The sequence below is a fragment of the Artemia franciscana genome, chromosome 2 (assembly GCF_032884065.1).
Source record: "Artemia franciscana chromosome 2, ASM3288406v1, whole genome shotgun sequence".
Taxonomy (NCBI): Eukaryota; Metazoa; Arthropoda; class Branchiopoda; order Anostraca; family Artemiidae; genus Artemia; species Artemia franciscana.
This window is the reverse complement of record NC_088864.1, coordinates 37528922-37553254: the sequence shown is the minus strand read 5'-3', so window position 1 is coordinate 37553254 and position 24333 is coordinate 37528922. Positions and strand designations below refer to the sequence as shown.

The following is a 24333-nucleotide window of genomic DNA, read 5'->3' as shown; positions in this document are numbered from 1 at the left end:
AGCAGATCCGTTCCAATTATGTAAATCACGTATCTAAGAGTTCTGCTTATTTTTCCCACCAAGTTTCATCCCGATCCCTCCAAGTGTTTTCCATAATTTTAGGTTCCCCCACCCCAAACTCCACCTAATGTCCCAGATCGGGTCGGAATTTAAAATAAGAGCTCTGAGACACGATATCCTTCTAAATATCCAATTTCATTGAGATCCGATCACCCGTTCGTAAGTTAAGAATACCCCATTTTTTCTAATTTTTCAGAATTAGCCCCCCCCCCCCCAACTACCCCAAAGAGAGCGGATTCGTTCCGGTTATGTCAATCATGTATCTAAGACTTGTTCTTATTTTTCCCACCAAGTTTCATCCCAATCCCTCCACTTTAAGTGTTTTCCAAGATTTTAGGTTTCCTTCTCCCAACTCCCCCCCCTCCAATGTCACCAGATCCGGTCAGGATTGAAAATAACAGCTCTGAGACACGATATCCTTCCAAACATCAAATTTCATTAAGATCTGATCAACCGTTCGTAAGTTAAAAATACTTCAATTTTTCTATTTTTCCGAATTAACCAGCCTCCCACTCCCCCCCCCCAGATGGTCAAATCGGGAAAACGACTATTTTTAATTTAATCTGGTCCGGTTCCTGATAAGCCTGCCAAATTTCATCGTCCTAGCTTACCTGGAAGTGCACATGCAACATATAATTGTCCATGGGAAAAACAATCCGAATTCAGATCTATACCTCATTATTCTAATGATTGCCCTTGAGCTTTGTTGGTGGTGATTGCTAATCAAACATTCCCTGTGTCCCCATCGTCATTTATATATCCCCCTGTGCCCCCGGCGTCCCCGTTGTAGTTGTGTCCCGGTCGTCATTTATATTCCCTGTGTCCTGGTCGTCATTTGTGTCCCGGTGTCCCAGTCTGTAATTTCTCTTTGAGTGTCCCGGTAGTCATTTATATTCCCTGTGTCCCGGTGTCATTTGTGTCCCGGTGTCCCGTCTGTAATTTCTCTCATTATTCTAATGATTGCCCTTGAGCTTTGCTGATGGTGATTGCTAATCGAACATTTCCTGTGTCCCGGTCGTCATTTATATATATCCCCCCTGTGCCACCCAGCGTCCCCGTTGTAGTTGTGTCCCTGTGTCCCGGTCATCATTTATATTCCATGTGTCCCGGTCGTCATTTGTGTCCCAGTGTCCCAGTCTGTAATTTCTCTTTGAGTGTCCCTGTCGTCATTTATATTCCCTGTGTCCCGGTCGTCAGTTGTGTCCCGGTTGTCCATGGGAAAAACAATCCGTATTCAGATCTATTACAAAATTATTCTAATGATTGCCCTTGAGCTTTGTTGATGGTAATTGCTAATCGAACATTCCCTGTGTCCCCGTCGTCATTTATATATCCCCCTGTGCCCCCGGCGTCCCCGTTGTAGTTGTGTCCCTGTGTCCCGGTCGTCATTTATACTCCCAGTATCCCGGTCGTCATTTGTGTCCCAGTGTCCCAGTCTGTAATTTCTCATTGAGCGTCCTGTCGTCATTTATATTCCCTGTGTCCCGGTCGTTATTTGTGTCCCGGTCTGTAATTTATCTTTGAGTGTCCCGGTCGTCATTTATATGTCCTGGTCGTTATTTGTGTCCCAGTGTCCCAGTCTGTAATTTCTCTTTGAGTGTCCCGGTCGTCATTTATATTCCCTGTGTCCCGGTTTTTAGTTTTCTTTTTCTCCTTTATTTTTCATTTTTTTTTCCTTTTTTTAGTCTTTTTTTCTTTTTTAGTTTTTAGTTTTTTTTAGTTTTTTTTTAGTTAGTTTTGCTAATCGAACATTCCCTGTGTCCCCGTCGTCATATATATATCCCCCCTCAACCCCCCGGCGTCCCCGTTGTAGTTGTGTCCCTGTGTCCCGGTCGTCATTTATATTCCCTGTGTCCCGGTCGTCATTTGTGTCCCGGTGTCCCGGTCTGTATATACATTCGTTTTTAGATTGGTATATGATGAAATAAATATTTGTGTTTCTCCCCTTTTTTCTTTTTAGTTTTTTTTTTGGTTTTTACCTTTATTTAGTTTTTTTAGTTTTTTTTTTCATTTTTATTTTTACTTTTTTTTAGTTCTGTTTTTCTCCTTTATTTTTCAGTTTTTTCCTTTTTTTATTTTTTTTTTCTTTTTTAGTTTTTTAGCTTTTTTAGTTTTTTATTAGTTTTTAGTTTTTTTTTCTTTTTAGTTTTATTTTGTCGTTTTTACCTTTTTTTAGTTTTTTTAGTTTTTTTTTGCTTGAATACATTCGTTTTTGAATTGGTATATGATGAAATAATTCAGACGTCATATGCAGACAGACAGACATAACACACAAACAACTTATTTATATATATATATATATATATATAGATATATATATATATATATATATATATATATATATATATATATATATATATATATATATATATATATATATATATATATATATATATATATATATATATATATATATATATATATATATATATTTACATTAACCCACCTTAGATTGAAATACTCAATTTTTTTTTCATAAGATTTCTTAGTTGTTGCTTAAGGATAACAAGTAACCAAAATACAAGTCAAAGTTCCAGAAAAAAACTATTTTGTCACAACAGACAAACAAATGTTTTAATCAATATTTCTTTATCTTAAATTAATTCCATGGAAAATCAACCGCTAAATCAAAACTTCAGACAAACCGGTCGACAATCCTGCCTCCAAGATTGTCCCTATTTTTTGGTTTTTTGACAAATGGTTTGAATTTCAATATCTTAAATTCCATCTTTTTTAAAATAATTACATGAACCCTTATTAATATAAAACCTCACTCATACATTTGTTTATTTATGTTTTAAATTTAACTTGGTTTTCATTGTAGCCTCGGGAGAATACGACAATAGCTTTAAGGCCAAAATTCGTCAAATTTTCTGACAGTGATAGTCATTTGGATCTAATCCCAGAGAGAGGATCTTGCTTTTCGCGAGTAATTGTTTATAAATCCGTACAATCCAAAAGGGTACAATGCTTCTATGGATCTGTCTTTCGTCTGCTTTGCAGCTTTTGACTGCACAAGAGCTTGCTTTTGTGGAAGTGTATCTTTAATTTTAGAGTTCTCTAGAATATTTAAAGTCTTTTTTTTTCACAAATAAATTTTAACAAACGGCATGGAATTTGGGCAAATCTGTGAACATTTTTTTCCTGACTGGACTTTGAAAAAAAAAAAACATCTTAATTTATGAATGTTCCAATGTATTGTTCTGTATGTATACATTTTACATTCTAGAGAGACATGTTAATATTTGCTCCTGGTTTTCCCTAGGGCACCTTTACCCATAGGTCTGTCAACTTACAAAACATAGTAGGTAAGTGAACATAATAGTTTTACTCATTAAACATACTCTTGAGCAAATACAGAACAAGTATTTAGTGTTACATTATTAACACGCATTCTGGCCTCTCGAACTTAGGAAAAATCCATGCCTGAAGACAGCGAGCGACATGCTTTTTTAAAGAAAAAAACTGGGGGGGGGGAAATGGGCCAAGAGATATTAAAGACAATTTTCAACCAAATTCATCCGAGTCAGAAAAATCGATCTTAAAAATGAAACGAGCTACTGAGAGTGGCATTTCTGATAAAAAGAATGTCAAAAACAGCATTTCACAAAAAAATAAAGAAAGACATTTTCAAGGTTTCGTATCAAGGCGACAGTTCAAGTCTTTAAAAATCTCATTACCAACAAAAATGGGATACAAAATAGTTTAACACCAAAGTGATGCATCTAGATAATGGAAGAGTAAAGGAAAGTATATTATTAATCTGAGAACAAAAAGGCACATAGAGAAGAGAAGAAGAGCAATCTACCGTAAGAGGCGTATAAATGATTTTCCAGCATATTTTAGACAAGAGAGCCAAAAAATAAATATGCTTACCACTTCTGGAGCAAGTGGTCTCCCACCTCTTCTTTCTTCACCTTCAATAGAAGCCAAGTATGGCGTAACTGCCTCATCATCATAAATTGTAAAACTCATTCCTTTTCCCACGAGACCAATAGATACGTTCTACAAGAAAAAGACATAACTTCTCTGAAATCAAACAACCACTCTAAAGCCACACTCTAAGCTTGGTTTTAAAGAGCAACACTGATGTACTATTGTACAAAAGCATCTGGTCATTAAATGAAAAAATACGGTCGCACAGACAAAAAAAGAAAATCCTCCAGCTTCTAAATTGTACTTCAAAATTTTAAGTTTTATGTTTTATGAGGATGGTCGGTAAAGTTTCTCAACTTAAAGTGAAGATGTCAGTTCTTGTCAATAAAACATATGGAACGTAGTATGCAATTTTTGACAGGTACTCACCGGAAATTCAGCCATTTAAGATATAAATTTAATGTTTGACAATAATTTAAATGAATCGATATGCGAACTTTTGGAAAAATAAAAATAATCAGCTAAGGATCTATCATTAAGTTTAGCTTTTGAAAAGTAATGGATTTACGCTACTCAATGATAAGTTTGACGTTGTGATGGACGCACCGTCATTTCTCAACATGAAATTTTGGGTAGCTGAATTCAAAAGTGGCTGTACTGGCTTGAAGCAGAATGAACGTTCAGGAAGTCTATTCCCTAAAGTATGACAAAATAAAGAGCTTTTCTGCACACACTTGAGATTACTGCGTGAAAACCCCGTGGTTTCATGACGCGCAGTTGGAAAACCTAGCTTAAACGTCAAAGGAAGCACAAACCTTAGTAGTCAGTTCTACTTCATTTGGAAGAGTGTCTCTCAAGGCTCTGAGGGCGTGACGCACCAGATCTTCTACTCCACAATCAAGAAATTCATCCAAATGCTTTTCAAGGTAAGTCTTTGCCGACTGTGACCTGGCTCCAATTGCCATAGCTTTGCAGTCAAAATACGTAGCTGACGGGCAAACATTATAAACATGTGGGCCTTGACCCTGAAATAAAACGCAAATGAAAATTTTAGTGACCCAGAACTGATATCATTACTAATAACGAAAAAATTCAGTAAATTATTAATGTAGAAAGACAATTCTAAAAAAGAAACTTAATAGAAAAAATTCTAGGAAAACACATTGACTCAGCTTTTGGGAATAATTCAAAACTAAATGACAACAGCAGGATGTTTCAAGTCCATAAGGCTACATTATTTCCTAATTTTACTGCTTAAATAAGTGTTTTAGCACGGTCAAGCTAGGCCTGGCCTATGTAGCATCCTCTGAGGTCCAATATACTCTCAGATAAAATAGAATCAATTCTAATCAGAATCAACAAGAGAGCTATTTTTACCTTTAGAAAAAGGCTGAGCTAATACCTTTAGAAGAGAAGAGGGCCAATCTTTGTTTGGGCTTCCCCAAGATTGCATTAATTAATGGCAAAGTTTAAAATATTTTACCGGGAACCCATAACCTGTTACTCCCATAACCTGTTAAACCCATAACATCATCAACTAGTTTCCTTCGAAGTCCCAATTTATTCCTCAAAATATGCACACAGGAATATAACAAAAGAGTTCGACCGCATGTTTTTGAACTTATAAATAATTGATTTAGTCCCCTTCATTTCCTCCAGTTTAAGCCTTCATTTACTGCATCAAGATTCTATCCCATTGATAACTTTATTTCCTTTTCATGTTATTTTTACTATCCTTAAATTTAAGTGATTGACAAATTTCCCTTCTGTGGGTTTGTATTTTGCTTTTAACCCATTTCCCTCTTCTTCTTGATTCTTTCTCTTTCGATCCTCAATTCATTCATTTTTTATGTTTAAATATTGTTATTTTCTTATTTGAATGCTTTGAATGCTATCGTTTCTTTCTGCTTTAGCGACATAAGACTGTGTTTTCGTTTATCTGCGTTTGTCTTTTTAGCAAAAAAATACACATTTTTTTGCCTTAAATTTATAAAGTATCTATTTTATTAATAAAACTTGTTATTATCAAATTTGACACTTCATTTGAAATGTGTTTGTGCATATCAAACAGTTCGTGGTAACGAACTGTAGTAAGGAGCGATCCGGCTCAATAGTAACCAAAACTCTAAAAAATTGAATTTTGATATCAATAGCTACATAAAAAAAATCGCATTTTAATGCTGAGTTTAAATATATAAGTTTCATCAAGTTTAGTCTTACCCATCAAAAGTTACGAATTTGCCTTAGAAAATTTGCCTTATTTAGGAAAATAGGGGGAAACACCCCCTAAAAGTCGTAGGATCTTACCGAAAATGACACCATGAGATTCAGAGTATCAGATAACCCTACTGTAGAAGTTTCAAGCTCCTATCTACAAAAATGTGGAATTTTGTATTTTTCGCCAGAAGACAAATCATGGATGCGTGTTTATTTGTTTTTTTGTTGTTTTTTTTCCCATGGGTTATCGTATCGACCAAGTGGTCCTAGAATGTCGCAAGAGGGCCAATTCTAACGGAAATGAAAAGTTCTAGTGCCCTTTTTAAGTGACAAAAAAAAATTGGAGGGCATCTAGACCCCCTCCCACGCTCATTTTTTTTCCCAAAGTCAACGGATCAAAATTTTGAGATAGCCATTTTGTTCAGCATAGTCGAAAACCATAATAACTATGTCTTTGGGGATGACTTACTCCCCCACAGTCCCTGGGGGAGGGGCTGCAAGTTACAAACTTCGACCAGTGTTTACATACAATAATGGTTATTGGGAAGTGTACAGACGTTTTCAGGGGGATTTTTTTGGTTTTGGGGGTAGGGTTGAGGGGAGGGGGCTATGTGGGAGGATCTTTCCTTGGAGAAATATGTCATGGGGGAAGAAAAATTCAATGAAAAGGGCGCAGGGCGCAGGACGAATCTGGTCACGTTAGAAAAAACGTCAAATTCAGAGCTTAATATACAATGCTGGGTGTTCGGAGCCTCTCTATTATGGAGTATAATTTGAAAATAACACAACTATACGAGCGATAAAACATATATACCACAACCATAACTCAACTAACGAAAGAACTGCTAAGAGATAACACAAATATAAAGCGAAAACAGGTGAAAACTAAAGGGAAAATAAACGAACTAAGAGGTGGAAGGGGCCCACAGAAAAAATATAATCCTTTTCCAATTTTGAGCCTAACTTCCGCAAAGGAGTAATAATGTCAGAAGCCCCGAAATACCGAATTATTTTCTTTTTCCTATAACACCAGGTAAATGAAACAGAAACTTACAATAGCGGAAATATAATATACACAATTCAGCCAGATCTTGTCTTTTTTTCAGGATAGGTGAAATACCAGATAGGAAAAGTATTGAATGGTCGCAAAAACTAGTGTATAGCAATGCAAGCGCTTTTCGATAATAATGACCATGATTAGCTACTATTTTACCATAACCCGCTTTAAGTTTTTTTAATAGGCCGTACAATATTGATCCTAGAAGCTAGTAGATTCCAATAAATATGAATGCTTGACCGCCGCAAATCAGAGACACAATGGATGGAGAAGTTAGAACGCGGATTTCAAATGGGCATAGACTTTGCATTAAAGACTAGGTACTCACACTTATCAATATTCAATGACAGACCAACAGTTTTGAAATGTTTTGAAATAGATGATACGGAATTCGAGAGGCTAGATCTAGAACGGCTAGATCTAGAAGTATATCATCCGCATATGCAATACAAGAGACATTTAAAAAATTACAAAAAAGAAAGGGCATAATTTTGCATAACACACTGCGGATACAAATACTGAAAAGATACGGTGAAAGAGCACCACCTTGACGCACTTCCAAGCGGGTTGGAATATTCCCATAACAATTAGAGTGAAACTTAACCGAATATGGGAATCAAACAGTTCGTGGTAACGAACTGTAGTAAGGAGCGACCCGGCTCAATAGTAAACGAAACTATAAAAAACGGAATTTCGAGGCTAAAAGATATATCAAAAGAATCAGATTTTTATGCTGATTTTAAATATATACGTTTCATCAAATTTAGTTTTTGTCATCAAAAGTTACGAGCCTGAGAAAATTTGCTTTATTTTGGAAAATAGGGGGCAACACCCCCTAAAAGTCATAGGATCTTAACGAAAATCGCACCATCGCATTCAGCGTATCAGAGAACCCTATAGAAAAAATTTCAAGGTCCAATCTACAAAATGTGGAATTTCGTATTTTTTGCCAGAAGACAAATCACGGGTGCGTGTTTATTTGTTGTTTTTTTTTTTTTTGTTTTTTTTTTCCCAGGGGTCATCGTATCGACCAAGTGATCCTAGAGTGTTGCGAGAGGGCTCATTCTAACGGAAATAAAAAGTTCTAGTGCCCTTTTTAAGTGACCAAAAAAATTGGAGGGCACCTAGGCCCCCTCCCACGCTCATTTTTTCCCAAAGTCAACGGATCAAAATTTTGAGATAGCCATTTTGTTCCGCATAGTCGAAAACCATAATAACTATGTCTTTGGGGATGACTTACCCCCCACAGTCTCTGGGGGAGGGGCTGCAAGTTACAAACTTTGACCAATGTTTACATACAGTAATAGTTACTGGGAAGTGTACCGACGTTATCAAAGATATTTTTTTGGTTTGGGTGTGGGGTTCAGGGGAGGGGGTTATATGGGAGGATCTTTCCTTGGAGGAATATTTCATGGGGGAAGAGAAATTCAATGAAAAGGGCGCAGGACTTTCTTTCTCGCAACTCTACTTTTTAAAACAATAAAAAACTTTAGCGTAAGGAGCGGGGTGTCGAGGAGGAAAAGCCCCTTTCATATACGGAGTAATTTCTGTTCGTTTTAAGTTTTAATGTCGCTCCTTACTTTCATTTCAAAAAACTTGTTTTTTTTTTATTTAATATTGACAGGAAGTGCAATTTCGGCAATTATGGCTGGTGCAAATCATTTCAGCAATAAAAAAGAATACATCTATATATTAATAATACTGTGACTAATAGATTTCAGTTGGCAGGTAGGAAAAAATCTGAGTAAAAAAAAAAAAAAAAAAAAAAAAAAAAAAAAAAAAAAAAAGCACTTTTTACAATGGCAGACCAAGAAAGCATTCTCTGTACTTAGACTAAGGTGCCACACAGGTACCAATTACTCAGTGTAACAAAATAGTTGGAGAAGCTAATTTAGGTATCGTTTATTTGAACTTGGCAGTCTTTTGATTCTAGCTGTAGAATATTGGCCAAATACCGGTTACTAACTAGTTTTGGCGAATAAAGAATAATAGCAATAAACAGCGCAAAGAAAATATTTCTATTTTAATCCCAAAAGCAGTTAGTAAAAAAACTAGGAACGAGGCATTCAATTTATGATAAGGAAAGTTTTAAAGAAAGGTGGGCAGAATATTTTGAGAATTTGTTAAACGGTGTTAAAATCCTAGGAAAAGATGAAAGAAAAAAAGAAAATCTTTTCAACTATTTGATATTAAAGGAAGATTTTTTTTTTGCGAGGAGGGGTTAGAGAAAGTTCTAAAAGGATTTAAAAACAAAACGACCTTAAGTGCTGCTAACGCGTGTTTGGGAATTTTTGAAATATGATGTTACAAAATCAGAAATAAATTAATCACAATTGCGAATAGGATTTTGAATAAGGTAAAGTACCTAGCGATTTTTGGAAAACCTCAATTAAACCCCTTTTTAAGAAAAGTGATAAGAGTGAGTGTCACAACGACAGAGGCATTAGCTTGATTTGCATAAGAAGCAAATTTTCCTGCATAATGCTACTTATTAGACTGGGATACTGTAGATAAGACTTTAAGAGAAGAAAAGCTGATCTTAGGAAGGGGTGAGGATGCACCAACCAAATTCTCACGCTTAAATTAATAATTGAGAAGTGTCTGAGTCATCAGATCCCTTTAGTTCTCAGTTTTATACATAAATAGCAAATGTTTGATTCAGCCGATGGATGAGTTTTAGTGAAGGTCCTCCCCTAGTATGGTATACCAGATAAGCATACTAAAGTGATAAGTGCTTTGTACGAGAATAATATCGTTGCAGTTAAGGTAGGAAGTGAGATTAGTATTTGGTTTGGCGTAGTATTAGGAGTTACGTAGTTATTTATATGGATCATTTTGATGTATTTTGTCTGGAGTTTGTCTTGAAAAAATATCGAAAAGACTCTGAGAGAACATGGTATCAAACAGGAAAGTAAAACTTTGCTAGACTTAGACTATGCACATAATTTGAGACTTGGGTGTCCAAGATAAACATGCTAGCCAAATGAATGAATTTTTTTAGGTTTTGAGAATTTTAGATACAAGAATGAGTCTGAAAATATATGTTAAGGAGACTAAGCCACTTAGTCTCCATGCACGGTTGTGCATGGTCGTAAAATCAATGAAGTCGATAGCTTCACTTACCAGGGTAGCATTGTTAGCAAAGATTATGGATGCAGGGACGATGAAAAAGTAGAGTAGCCAAGACATGGAATAGGAAGATTAGCCTGAAAATTAAGATTAGAATAATGGAGGGCATGGTAATGGCAGTGGCCAAGTATGGTTCAGAAACATGGGCGATTCAAAGCTTGAGGAAGATTTGTTAAATGTTTCGAAGAGGAATTGTCAAAGGATAGTCTTTCATATTCGGTTGATTAACCGCATATAAAAAAGTAAGCTATAAAACAAAATGTGGATGGAGCCCACTATCTACGGCTATAATGAAAGAGAGATTAAGACGGCTAGGCCACATTTTAAGGATAAAGGATGACAGATTTTCCGGACAAACGAAAAAAGTTTGTCCCGAATAGAGTGGGCAGAACTCATAATGAAAGTTCGCAACAAAATTAGAAATTCATGGGAAGGGGTAAGGCGTAAAGCTTTGAATAGATGGGGGGAGGGAGTGCACCCAGCTGTGTTGACCTGAGGTATCTTGGTACTGCAATTAGTTGTTTATAAAAAAGTATTTCAATAAAAGTATCTAAATCTTATAAACAAGAGTTAAGAGCTCATATGGCACTTGTGACGAGGCAAGAAGAGCTAAGAGCCAAGAGCTCATATGGTATGAGCTCTAACAAAATTCTAAGAATCAATAGATTGATTTAAAAGGAAAATCAGAGGCTTAATGCCGGTCAGGATTTAAAATAAGAGCTTTGAGTCACGATGTCCTTCTAAATATCAAAATTCATTAAGATCCGATCACCCACTCGTAAGTTATAAATACCTAAATTTTTCTAATTTTTCCTCTCCCTTTAACCCCCCAGATGGTCGAATCTGGGAAAACGACTTTAGCAAGTCAATTTGTGCAGCTCCCTGACACGCCTACCAATTTTCATCGTCCTAGCACGTCCAGAAGCACCAAACTCACCAAATCACTGAACCCCTCCCCCAACCCCCTGAAGAGATCGAATCCAGTACGGTTACGTCTATCACGTATCAAGGACATTTACTTATTCTATCCACCTAGCTTCATCCCGATTCCTCCACTCCAAGTGTTTGCCAAGATTTCCCCCTCCAACTCCCCCCAATGTCAAAAGATCTGGTCGGGATTTGAAATATGAGCTCTGAGACATGAATTCCTTCTAAATATCAAATTTCATTAAGATCCGATCACCTATTCGTAAGATAAAAATACCCCAATTTTTACGTTTTCCAAGAATTACGGTTTCCCCTCCAACTCCCCCCAATGTCAAAGGATCTGGTCGGAATTTGAAATTAGAGTTTTAACTTACAAGATCCTTCTAAATATCAAATTTCATTAAGATCTGGTCACCTAGTCGTAAGTTACAAATACCTCAATTTTCAAAATTACCCCCCCCCCCCAACTCCACCAAAGAGAGCAGATCCGGTCCGGTTATGTCAATCACGTATCTTAGACAGGTTTTTATTCTTCCCATCCAGTTTCATCCTGATCTCTCCGCTTTAAGTATTTTCTAAGATTTCCGGTCCCCCCCCCCAACTGCCTTCCCCCCCCCCCCAATGACGCTGGATCCGGTTGAGATTTAAAATAAGAAATCGGCGTTACGAGGTCCTTCTAAATATGAGGTTTCATGAAGATCCGATTACTCCTTCGTAAGTTAAAAATACGTCATTTTTTCAAATTTTTCAGAATTACCCCCCCCCCCCCATTAGAGCGGATCCGTTCCAATTATTTAAATCACGTATCTAAGACTTCTGCTTATTTTTCATACCAAGTTTCATCCCGATCCCTCCAATCTAAGCGTTTTCCATGATTTTAGGTTCCCCCACCTCAAACTCCCCCCAATGTCACCAGATCCGGTCGGGATTTAAAATAAGAGCTTTGAGACACGATATCCTTCTAAATATCAAATTTGATTGAGATCCGATCACCCGTTCCTAAGTTAAAAATACCTCATTTTTTCTAATTTTTCAGAATTAACCCCCCCCCCCCCCCAACTACCCCAAAGAGAGCGGATCCGTTCCGGTTATGTCAATCATGTATCTAGGACTTGTGCTTATTTTTACCTCCAAGTTTCATCCCGATCCCTCCGCTCTAAGTATTTTCCAAGATTTTAGGTTTCCCCCTACCAACTCCCCCCCCCCCCAATGTCACCAAATCCGGTCTGTATTTAAAACAACAGCTCCGAGAGACGATATCCTTCCAAAAATCGAATTTCATTAAGATCTGATCAACCGTTCGTAAGTTAAAAATACTTCATTTTTTCTATTTTTTCCGAATTAACGAGCCTCCCACTCCTCCCCCCCCCCCAGATGGTCAAATCGGGAGAACGACTATTTCTAATTTAATCTGGTCCGGTCCCTGATACGCCTGCCAAATTTCATCGTCCTAGCTTACCTGGGAGTGCCTAAAGTAGCAAAACCGGGACCGACAGACCAACAGACAGACCGACAGAATTTGGGATTGCTATATGTCACTTGGTTAATACCAAGTGCCATAAGAAGTACTGCTAACAGTTGTTGGGCTCCACAAGCTTAGTTTGTCATTGTTGTTTTTATTTCTCCTATAATATTCTTAGCTAGTAAAAGCGGTTCTTATGGAAACAGGGCATCAGAATTAAAATTGGAATTTTATGTTTATGTTTGCTGATTCTGCAGGTGCAATGTACAATGATGAAACAGAAAATATGAAGTAAACTAACAGCACGAAAAACTTACATCATACCCAGCAACAAGAAGACCAACTCCAAATGGACGCTTATCATACCGCTGAGTGCAACCCTGCATTTTATTACCAACCATCCAGATTAATCGATCAACCGGCAATGGTGCATCATGGGCGTATCTGTTATTCAAGCATTCTGTTCGCATATAACGACTGAAACAGAACATAAATTGAAAGTAATATAAAACAATATTTCGAAAAGTGTAACTTTTGGAGATGTAAAAACTCCTTATGATTACGGATTAGAAGATTAACACGATCCCCAACAGGCTAAAGGATGTCCAAATCTGTTTTAAATAATTAGTTTGGTTTTGTACGACAAATTAAGAACTATAAATACAGTACGAGCCTGTCAACCAAAACTTAATCATTAACACAGACTTCTATCTTGATGAAAAACTTTTTGCTGATACAACCGTGTGTGTTTCCAAACGAAATGTTTCAAAGAAAAAAAAAATTCTTTAGGAACACGGAAGTCGTCTCAATTATTTAGCAAGAATTTGGTACAGAGTAAAAAATAAAAATAAAAATTTAAGCCAAAAACCTTTCATGTTCTGTGAACTTGTATACTAGAAAAAATGAAAACTTTCCGGTGCCTATTTTTCGAAAATTTTGCTGGATTTCCCAAAACCAGCAAAATGAAGATACAATCTCATCAGGTTACCATTTTGGTGTTTCGTAAGATCTTAGTGCATCCCCATTTAGATGTTTATACTTCAATTTATCCCTTCTTTACCCAAATCAGTGGGAGGGTGTCATAAGTTCTAACCATCATGATTGCTGTGATAGCTGTAACCTAGTAAAGTACGAACCACGGTCCATAGCAATTGAAAGTTTAAAAACGCATTTTGAAAAAGAAAAATGACCAGTGAGAATAAATTGGCATTAAAAGGTAACTGATAGTAAATAACTAATACAAAATAGTAACTATTATTTCGATTTTTATGACATTTTTGTGAACATTTTGAAAATACCTTAGAACTACCTTAGTTCTGCCCAAGGATGGATCAACAAGTAAATGACCTGATTTTCAAATAATTCTGAAAAAGGGTTATGTCAGCTATGCCTTCACTGAGACTATTTGTTTTGGCTTTATTCCGATTAGCCATGGCTCTCAATTTTTTCATCACTTCCAACAAGTTGATTTTAATTCAAACATCAACAGACTTGCGTCAGACCGAAATGAAAAAGGCATTACTGCAATCGCCATAACCAAAAACCATGTACACAAGAATTACAGTCCCCCATCGTGAAAAACATAAAAACGCCTGTTTTCTTTCTGATCTTTCTGTCTCTTTGATCTTCCTTTTTTTTCAAGGGGTGATCATATCGAGCCAGTGGTTGTAGACTATTGGGAGAGGGCACATTTGAAAAGAAATCGCCATGTTTAGAGCACTGTTAAAGTAAAAAAAAAGAAATCTTGCCACACTAAAGTAACGTTTTCTGTCATTTTGTACCACCAAACATGAACTTTCATGGTTGCAGCAACAGTTGCAACTTAGTAAAGAGCGAACCACAGTCCATGGGAACCAAAAGTATAAACGTAATTTTTTTTGAACTGTGAAATGATAATTTCATTAGAAGCTGATTCAGGAATGGTCGCTATTATTCCAATTAACGTTATTAATGCAATTTTATTTTGAAAACCCATTTACAAGAAGTTTGAAAAAGACACCTTGAAGCCCCTCAAAAATACCGTCGGATTGAAAAGAAAAGTACACTACTGGAATCGCAACTAACGAATACCGTAGGCAGGAAAATAAAAGCCCCCTGTGTTGAATAATAAGGGAAATCACTTCTTTGCACGGATAGCACTGATGCACTTTTTTCTCCTTCGTCAATTGCGGGGCACTGGAACTTCATAGAGAGCTGTTTAAGGGCTCGTTAAAAGCTAAATTTATACATAATCGCTTTTTATAAATTCGACTTGAAGACGCTATCATAAATTGCCAAATGGAACCCAAAAGGTGCACTATGGGTACCATTTCCCGAATGGATGAACCAAGAAGAACGAAAGGGGTATTATTATATTCTCAATGGTTAAAACTCCAAACTGAGATTTACAATCTCCCCTCTTCTATGTTGTCCCCTCCCAACGCCCTTATTTTTCACAAATCGGCTGATGACTAACAAAACTAGCAGGCTACTGCAATATCATAGGTAGCTGTTTAAGGTCTCATTTAAAAGCCATTTTGTTTATTTACGGGCTTTTTGTAAATTCAATGGATAAAACTGTCGTAAAATGCCATGAAAATGGTAATTTTTGGTACCATATATCGTGTGGAAATGCTAGAAAGCGTGAAAGGCTATCATCATAATCTCCATGGTTGAAACTTTAAACCTGAATTTTACAATCCTCTCTCTTGTATAGTCACCCTCCCATCTCTCTAGAAAGTTCCATAAATGGCGGGGGAACTATCAGAGGTATCAGTCTGCACCAACATCCTAGAGATGTTTTACGGCTGGTTTTAAAGCTCATGATCATATCAATGTGTTCTTTGTAAATTCGTCTCGATAGCTCTATCATAAAGTGCCATATGCCACCAAAAATGTCCTTTTTTGGTGCAATTTCTAGAGTGTAAAGGCTGGGAAGCATGAAAACGGTTACATGCTAGAAACAACCTTAGATCAAGAGATTTACCCTAAGAAACCCCCATTGATTTCGAAAATTAAAGGGATTTTTAACAGGTTCATATGGTTCATACTAGATTTTCGCGTAGTATACTGTTAATAAGATTGACATAGACAAATTGAAATGATTTCTACGTAAATTTGACAGGTTATTAGCAAATGGTTCAGTAAAGTGAATGCTTTTTGGGAGTGTGCCATAGGACAACAGTTGTTAGATTGGTAAAAATTTAATATTTAAATCAAAGATTTGTTTTGCAACTAGACTGTTTTAGGGAAATGTTTGATGTTACATGCTAGAAAAACCTCGAATCGAGGGATTTACCCTGAGAAACCCTCACTGATTTTGAAAATTAACAGGATTTTTAACAGTTTATATTAGAATTGGGCATGGTATGCTGGTGATGAGGTTGACATAGACCAATTGAAATGATTTCTACGTAAATTTGACAGGTTAATAGTAAATGGTTCTGATAAGTGAATATTTTTCGAATGGGGCCATAGGACAATAGGTCGTTAAATCAAGCATTTTTCTTGCAATAGGCTTTTTAAGGAAATGTTTGATGTCACTTGCTAGAAAATGATGTTGACATTAGACAATTTGAAATGATTTCAGCGTAATTTTGACAGGTTATTAGCAAACGGTTCTGTGAAGTGAATATTTTTGGGAGGGGGTCTTAGGAAAATGTTTGTTTATTTTGTTCGCGAGATTAAATACTTTAGTCAAATCCCTACCGTCACATATTAACTTAAACTCATAGATGACGCCATTTTTATTTTCCTGTCTAAGTGCTACCCTCTTTTAAGGCACCACAACTGTTATTTCACTTAGGTTGCTTACTCAGCTTAGATCACGCTTACTGAGCTCAAACGAACCTAACTCAAGACCAGTCAACATAATGTAACCTAAGTGAAAAAACAGTTGTGGTGCCATCTATAACTTTAGTGAAAAAAGATGGTAGCATTTGGACAGGAAAATAAAAACGGCGTATGTAAATTAATAAATGAAGATGGGAATGTAAGCAAAGTAATTGATCTCGCGAACAAAACCCAAACATGGTCCTAAGACACCTTTCCAAAAAATTTTCAATTCACAGAAAGATCTGCTAATCAACAATCAAATTTACGCTGAAATTATTTCAAATTGTCTATTTCGACCGCACTTTCTAGAATGCAACGTCAAACATTACCTTAAAACAAGCCAATTGCGAGACGAATCCTTGATTTAAGAACCTATTCTCCTACGGTCTCCTTCCAAAAATATTCACTTATCAGAATTATTTGCTATTAACCTGTCAAATTTCTATAAAAATCCTTTCAATTTTTCTACGTCAACCACATTACGAGCATACCATGCACAATTTTAATATGAACTTGTTAAAAATTCCATTGATTTCAAAATCAATGAAGGTTTCTCAAGGTATATCCCATGATTCAAGGTTGTTTCTAGCATGTAACATCAAACATTTCCCTAAAACAGTCCAGTTGCAAGACATATCCTTGATCTAAATATGAAACTTTTACCAACTTAACAATCTATTGTTCTATGGCACCCTTCCAAAAAGTATTCACTTGACAGAACCATTTGCTAATAGCCTGTCAAATTTACGCAGAAATCATTTCAATTTGTCTTATGTCAACCTCATTTTCTAGCATGCATCGTCAAACATTTCCTTAAAACAAGCCAATTGCAAGACAAATACAATATGTAATAACCTGTTGTCATATAGTTCCCTTTCAAAAAATATTCACTTGACAGATCAATTTTCTAATAGCCAGTCTACACCGAAATAATTTAAATTTGTCTAGGTCAACCTCATTAGCAACATACCATGTCCAATTCTGATATGAACCTCTTAAAAATCCCTTTGATTTTCAAAATCAGTGTTGAAGGTAAATTCCATGATTCAAGGTTGTTTCTAGCACGTAACATCAAACATTCTCCTAGAACATGCCAGTTGCAAGACAAATCCTTGTTTTAAATCTTAAATTCTTATTAATTTAACAACCTATCTTCATATGGAACCCTTCCAAAAATATTCACTTGACATAACCATTTGCTAATAACCTGTCAAATTTACGTAGAAATCATTTCAAACTGTCAATGTAAATCTTATTATCTAGTGTGTAACGTCACACATTTCCGTAAAACAATTCAACTGCAAGAAAAATCCTTGATTTAACAACCTATTGTTCTATGGTCTGCTAAAAAATATTTATATGACAGAACCATATGCCAATAGCCTGTTTAATTTACATAGGAATCATTTCAAATTGTTTGGAATCATGTCAAATTGTGAACATTTTGCCAGCAGAGCCTACTGAAAATAAAGAGGGTATTTGCTTTAAAATAAAAACTAAATAGTACCTGAGAACCCTAGCGTCAGCAGTCAATCCAGCAATCGAAATACCAATATGATCATCAATGGGAATAATCTTCTTCTGATGAGCAGATAGCTCGGATGAAGCTCTTTTCAAAGCAACAAGAACAGCATGGGTTTTGGATTTTACACTAACAGTAGCAGAACCTTGTTTAACAGCTTCTATTGCGTATTCAACCTGTAAAATTGTTTTTATTTGTTTAATGATTAATTGTTATTATGGGGACCCTGATTCTTGTGCCGATGGCAAATCAATACATTTCATAGTTAGACTGTTTTAAAGGTGTTTCATTTTCTCTTCTCTTTTTCTTTTTGTTTGTACCTTTGTGACTAAGAGTTCAAAAAAGGAAAAGTTTCTATTGTTGCTACTCTTTTACTTGAGTTTGTGATATTTGCTAAAATATCCAAAACAAAGCAAAAACAATAAAACACTTACTACATGCTCTATCTTGGTCTATGGGGTAAAGGTGACAATAAAGCAACCCGAACTCTTATCTAAATTTATTGGGACAATTTTATCTTCGAAGATGCTCTAAAAGATAGGGGCACTTTTCGTTGAAGTTTTGCCAAATCACACGCACACAAACTTTGATTCTTAGCTAAGATTCTACAAAATGTGAGCAATGTTTTACGAATAGGCAGAAAAATACTATTTTGGCAGACTAGCCTGACGTCAGCATTGGCGAGTTTTTGGATACTGTTTTTAGTGTTTTTAACCAACCCTTAACTCTGGAATCAAATGCTGCATTTCAAAATATCCATGTGCATCAGTAAAAAAGACATTTAAGGAATATGAAAAACTCTACAATCTGGCAATTGGTGAGTTACGTTCTAAAAATTCGTCAAAACAGGCCTTCAGCACACTCGGTAGAAATTTAGGTAAGGTCTTTCCATCGTAGGATTTTCTTTGTAATGCCAAATGTATTAACTAAAAAAAATCAGATGAAACTAAGGAGCTTAATTAAAACTTGAAACGAGCATAAATTATAAGCCCCAACTCTGTTCTTCATAGCAAATACACTCTTTTTTGTTAAAAACAGTTATCATAAAATTTTATACAATGCCATATGGAGCACCAGGGATGCCCAGGACATATGTGCTGTTGAAGGGGTGGTAGGTTACCTTCTCATTGGTTTTGGCTTTTATTAGGTCACTAGAAATTAAAATTTAGAATCGAATGACCCTTTCAAAACTCTCTACGACCATTCTTTCTGCATGATTATCCTTGAAAAGATAAAAAAAGAATACCATCAATCTCAGAAATTAATTGCAACATTTTATGTGTGTAGATGACACTTGATACCTGGGATAATCCAACTAATAAACTAAACTTTGGAGAATCAACTGATCACAATGTAGGTATTTTTTTTTTTGCTTCTAAACCCAGTTAGATTTCAAAATACGAATTGGAAAGCTTATTTTGAAAATAGGACTGATGTAACCTAGAGAGAGATTATAAAGAGATTCGAAATAAAAACAATGAGATTAGAAGATAGTCTGAAATTTAGTAACCATACATCTCATCCTTTGCTGAGTCAACGCCAAACAAATATACCAATAATTATTCAGTTGGATTTAACTTTTTTGGATACAATAGAGTCTTTGGATACAATAATTACTGGATACTCAGTTGCAAGAGGATCCAGGTGAATGACATGCGTATTCACTAGCGAGAAACAACGTCACTCGGCTTCTTAGGACTAATTGTGAAGAGCTTGAGTCGCATATTATTCACTCAAGCACCATATCACCTAAAATATTTTGGGAATATGTAAATAGGAATAAGCCTAACCTTGTACCATCTACATCTACGTTCACACATCAGCATACACACCAAAAGATTGATAGTGATTCTGAGAAGGCTCTTATTTTTAATCGAATTTTTTCTTCAATTTTTGTTAAAACACAGCCAATTCATTCAAATGAAGCTAATTTTGCATCTTAAGTAGAGTCGATTGCGTTGTCGGACATTCTTGCTCCATTTGATGATTCGGATTTCTCATTGACTAAAGTTTATGCTTTTCTTACAAAATTGGATATGTCTAAAGCCTCGGATATAGACGGTTTCCCGAAAATAATGATAAGACAAATTGCTCATGAAATTGCAGAACAACTTACTTATATGTTTAACTTATCTTTGGCGCATGGACTGTGTCCTTCAGGATGGAAGAAGGCCTTGGTAAAGCCACTTCACAAAAGTGGCTCCAAGTCAGATTTTAAAAACTATCGGCCAATTTCAATTACGTGTATTTTTTGCCGTGAGATGGAAAAGTTGATTGTATCACGTGTTCAAACGTATTTTAATGAAAATCATCATTGGAATCCTGTTCAGCATGGTTTTCGAAAAAGCAGGTCTTGTAATACTCAGCTTTTTGAGGTTATTTTGGATTTTCAATGTTTTGTCGATTTAGCTATACCCTTTGACTGCATTTATATTGACTTCTCGAAGGCATTTGACAAAGTTTCAATACCCATCCTTCTTCGAAAATATGCAGCTTATAAACTGGGTAAAAAAACAATTGCATTTATTGCTGATTATCTAAATGGAAGAACTCAGCAGGTTGTTGTTGGTGAAGCTATGTCATCCTCGATTGATGTGTTAAGCGGAGTCCCCCAGGGTAGCTGCCTGGGCCCAATTTTATTTTTTTTTTTTTTTTATTTATCAATGATCTGCCTTCCTCTGTTCAGCATTCTACGGTCAAGATGTTCGCGGATGATGTAAAACTTTATCTACCCGTACGAGACCAAAACGATGTGCAAATTTTACAGGTGGATCTTGACTCTCTAACTTATTGGTGTGAATCTAATTCCATGTTCATAAATCCTTCTAAGTGTGTTGTTCTACACTATGCTCGTAACCTCCCACCTGTGCATGCTTACCAGTTGTCTGGCATACGAATCCCTTCTAAAGAAATAGTGCGCGACCTTGGCGTTTACTTTGATACCCAATTGAAATTTGATAAGCATGTTTCAGAAATTGTAAAGAATTCAAATTATCGTTTGTCGTCTAGGCGCAGTGGATTTGACCTTAGCTTGGTAATACGGGACCCAGAGATCGAATCACGCTGCAGAAATGCACTGCAGGGCCGACGCAGGGACTTTAGTAGTCAAGAAGCGTCGTTAATTCTTAAATAAATAATAAATAAAGAGAAGCTTTAGTAAGTTTATCCTTCGTAATTTTTTACTACTATATAAATCAATGGTCCACCCTCTTCTTGAGTATAATACTTCAGTTTGGTTTCCATTAAATCTCACGGATGAGCATAGGCTAGAAAAGGTTCAGAGAAGGGCCACTAGGTTGGTCCCAAACCTTCATCAACTTTCCTATCCGCAGAGACTTTCTAGGCTTCAACTCCCGTCGTTGAAGTTTCGTAGATGTCGTAGTGACCTTATAAATGTGTTTCGTATACTTAAAGGAGTGGACGATGTTGATCCAAATTTGTATTTCGAAATTAGCCATTATCACTCTACTTGTCAGCATGATTACAAATTATATCCCCCAAAACCACTGAAAAAAATTGGTCAATTATCTTTCGTTAGTAGAGTTGCCAGACCATGGAATTGTTTGCCTTTGGAGGTTGTCGAAGCAGAGAATGTTTGAATTTTTAAGAGTGAATTAGTAAATACGCCTTTTTATTTAGACGCTTTTGTTGTGTAGTTTCGTGTTATTTAGAAGTTTTTGCTGCTTAGTTTGTCATTGCCAATATACTTTAGATTAGTATTATGATTCTGTGCTTTGTGTTTTTGCGACAAGCATTGATGCTTACCACTATTCGTAATAATAAATAAATAAATAAAATAAGTACAAGGTTCACATATTCCTCAGACTTCTAAAAGATATTAAATACAAGGTTTTATTGGATGAAAAACCCAAACCTAACATGACAGAGCTGTTATTTGCTTTTTACATCACCTGTTTTATGCTTCAAGCTTGAGGGCCATGACAGTTCAATGGCTCCGCTGAAATATTCCATCAGCATGGAATATTTGGAGCTGAAAAACGCATTTTTGACAAAAGGTTTTCCACAAAATTATATACCTTCAACTTAGCCTTACGTTTTTTTAAAGGGGAAAATGAACTGATGTGATTCCTGTGTTTATGCTGTCAGAAATGAGAATATGAGGCGTTTTGCGCCAGAAAATAAGCGGCTGTCTGAACTAAGGGTAAAGCTGAACAATTCATCTCATCTTTTATGCTTGCTTTCAATCCTCCTGTAAGGTGTGTAAAGGGCATTTTTGATACTTTAGCCCAAGTTTCATCTAATCTTCAATGATATTAATGCATGAAAGTCCTAAAGGGTTTACACCAATTAATATTCACATGTTATTAATTTTTCAAAGTTGATTTTTATAGTATCTATCTACGATTTTCTTGGAACCCTATTAATATTTAGAACTATTGTTGTACAAGCAGCTCCTGTCAAACATCACACATAAAATGGGTTCTGGAGCCACTTTTTTAACAGTGATCAAAATGAAAGTATCAAAGTTACAGGCCTATTTCTAATGTATACACTTTAATTATGATTACTAATTGTGTACAGTTTCATTTTGAGGCCAATGGTCTTTAATACATGTCAACTCATAACGCATTTAATTTTAATCATTATTGATTTAAAAAATGAGTGACAACAGTAAGCAAGAAGGTAGTGCGCATTTTTTTTCTCTAAAGCCTTCACAATCTTCCTATGATCATTTACAGAAGTAAAATTTGAGTGTTAGAACACAGAGATGGGTTGCTAAATATCAGCAAGCACAAATAAATAGTTATCTTTTGTTGGCAGCTGACCGGGACACAGGGAATATAAATGACGACCGGGACACTCAAAGAGAAATTACAGACTGGGACACCGGGACACAGGGAATATAAATGACCACCGGGACACAGGGACACAACTACAACGGGGGCGCCGGGGGGCACAGGGGGGATATATAAATGACGACCGAGACACAGGGAATGTTCGATTAGCAATCACCATCAACAAAGCTCAAGGGCAATCATTAGAATAATGAGGTATAGATCAGAATATGGATTGTTTTTCCCATGGACAACCGAGACACATATGACGACCGGGACACAGGGAATATAAATGACGACCAGGACACTCAAAGAGAAATTACAGACCGGGACACCGGGACACAACTACAACGGGGACGCCGGGGGGCACAGGGGGGATATATAAATGACGACGGGGACACAGGGAATGTTCGATTAGCAATCACCATCAACAAAGCTCAAGGGCAATCATTAGAATAATGAGGTATAGATCTGAATATGGATTGTTTTTCCCATGCACAATTATATGTTGCATGTTCAAGAGTCGGTAAACCTGACAATCTATTTATATGCACAGACAATGGGACAGCGAAGAATGTTGTATATTCGCAAGTTTTATGTAGTTAAAAACATATATCAGGTGGGACACAGGGACACAACTACAATGGCGTGTAACTAATATGGCGCGTAACGACTTACGTGCGCGGGGGAGCTTGGGGGGCACGAAGCGCCCCCACCAACTAGATGTTGGGGTGGCGCAAAGCGCCACCTCAACACCCCATATATATATATATATATATATATATATATATATATATATATATATATATATATATATATTAAAATATATATATTAAAAATAATGATTTGTCCTTGATTATTCATAACACCTATAAATTGTTAACAAGTGATTTTAGCAGTATTTCTTTTTTACACTTCATATACTTTAACAAAGAAGTTTCTTGTGGTTAATTACTTCACATGCAATGATTCACAAGCTTGGAGTTTATTTCAACAAGCTTCATGAATATGATAAACATCCATTTATTTAAGAGGTAGCACTGTAGCACTACACAAATAAATGGCCATATGCCTTCCAAGCATTTTTTTTGTCAAGGCACTTTGTATAGAAGGGTGGATGTAGGAACTTTGAAAGAGGTTTATTTGCTTTTAAACTGAACGTTCTATTGGCTTTTGTGAGTGAAAAGTGAAAAGTGAAAAGAGTGAAAAATGATTTGAGATGGACCAGCCACCTCCCATGTCCTTCTTTGTTGCTTGCCCCTCTGTAAATCCTATGACACTGGATCAAAACTTTGAGATAGCCATATCATTAAAATAATCAAAAAGTACAATAAATGTGGCTCCAGAGATTCAAATGAAGGCTCTAAATTTATATCCCTCAGAAATTGGACAGTGGGATACAATACAAATAAAAATTGGCATCCCCCAAAAAGGGCCTTTTTGGTAGGATCTCTGCTTCTTGGAAAGGCTTGCC

The 24333-nt window shown here is 36.1% G+C and overlaps 1 protein-coding gene across 1 annotated transcript in view; it reads right to left on the bottom strand.

Annotated features, from left to right (window-relative positions):
* Positions 1–24333, bottom strand: part of LOC136041169 (proteasome subunit alpha type-1-like) — a 34696-nt gene that overhangs the window by 3690 nt on the left and 6673 nt on the right. Inside the window, exons 3-6 of the mRNA XM_065725698.1 lie at positions 18049–18239; positions 13046–13205; positions 4752–4961; positions 3937–4065 (exon numbers count right to left, since the gene is read on the bottom strand). Of these exons, the coding sequence (XP_065581770.1) occupies positions 3937–4065; positions 4752–4961; positions 13046–13205; positions 18049–18239 (690 nt within the window). The remainder of the gene's footprint in view (positions 1–3936; positions 4066–4751; positions 4962–13045; positions 13206–18048; positions 18240–24333) is intronic.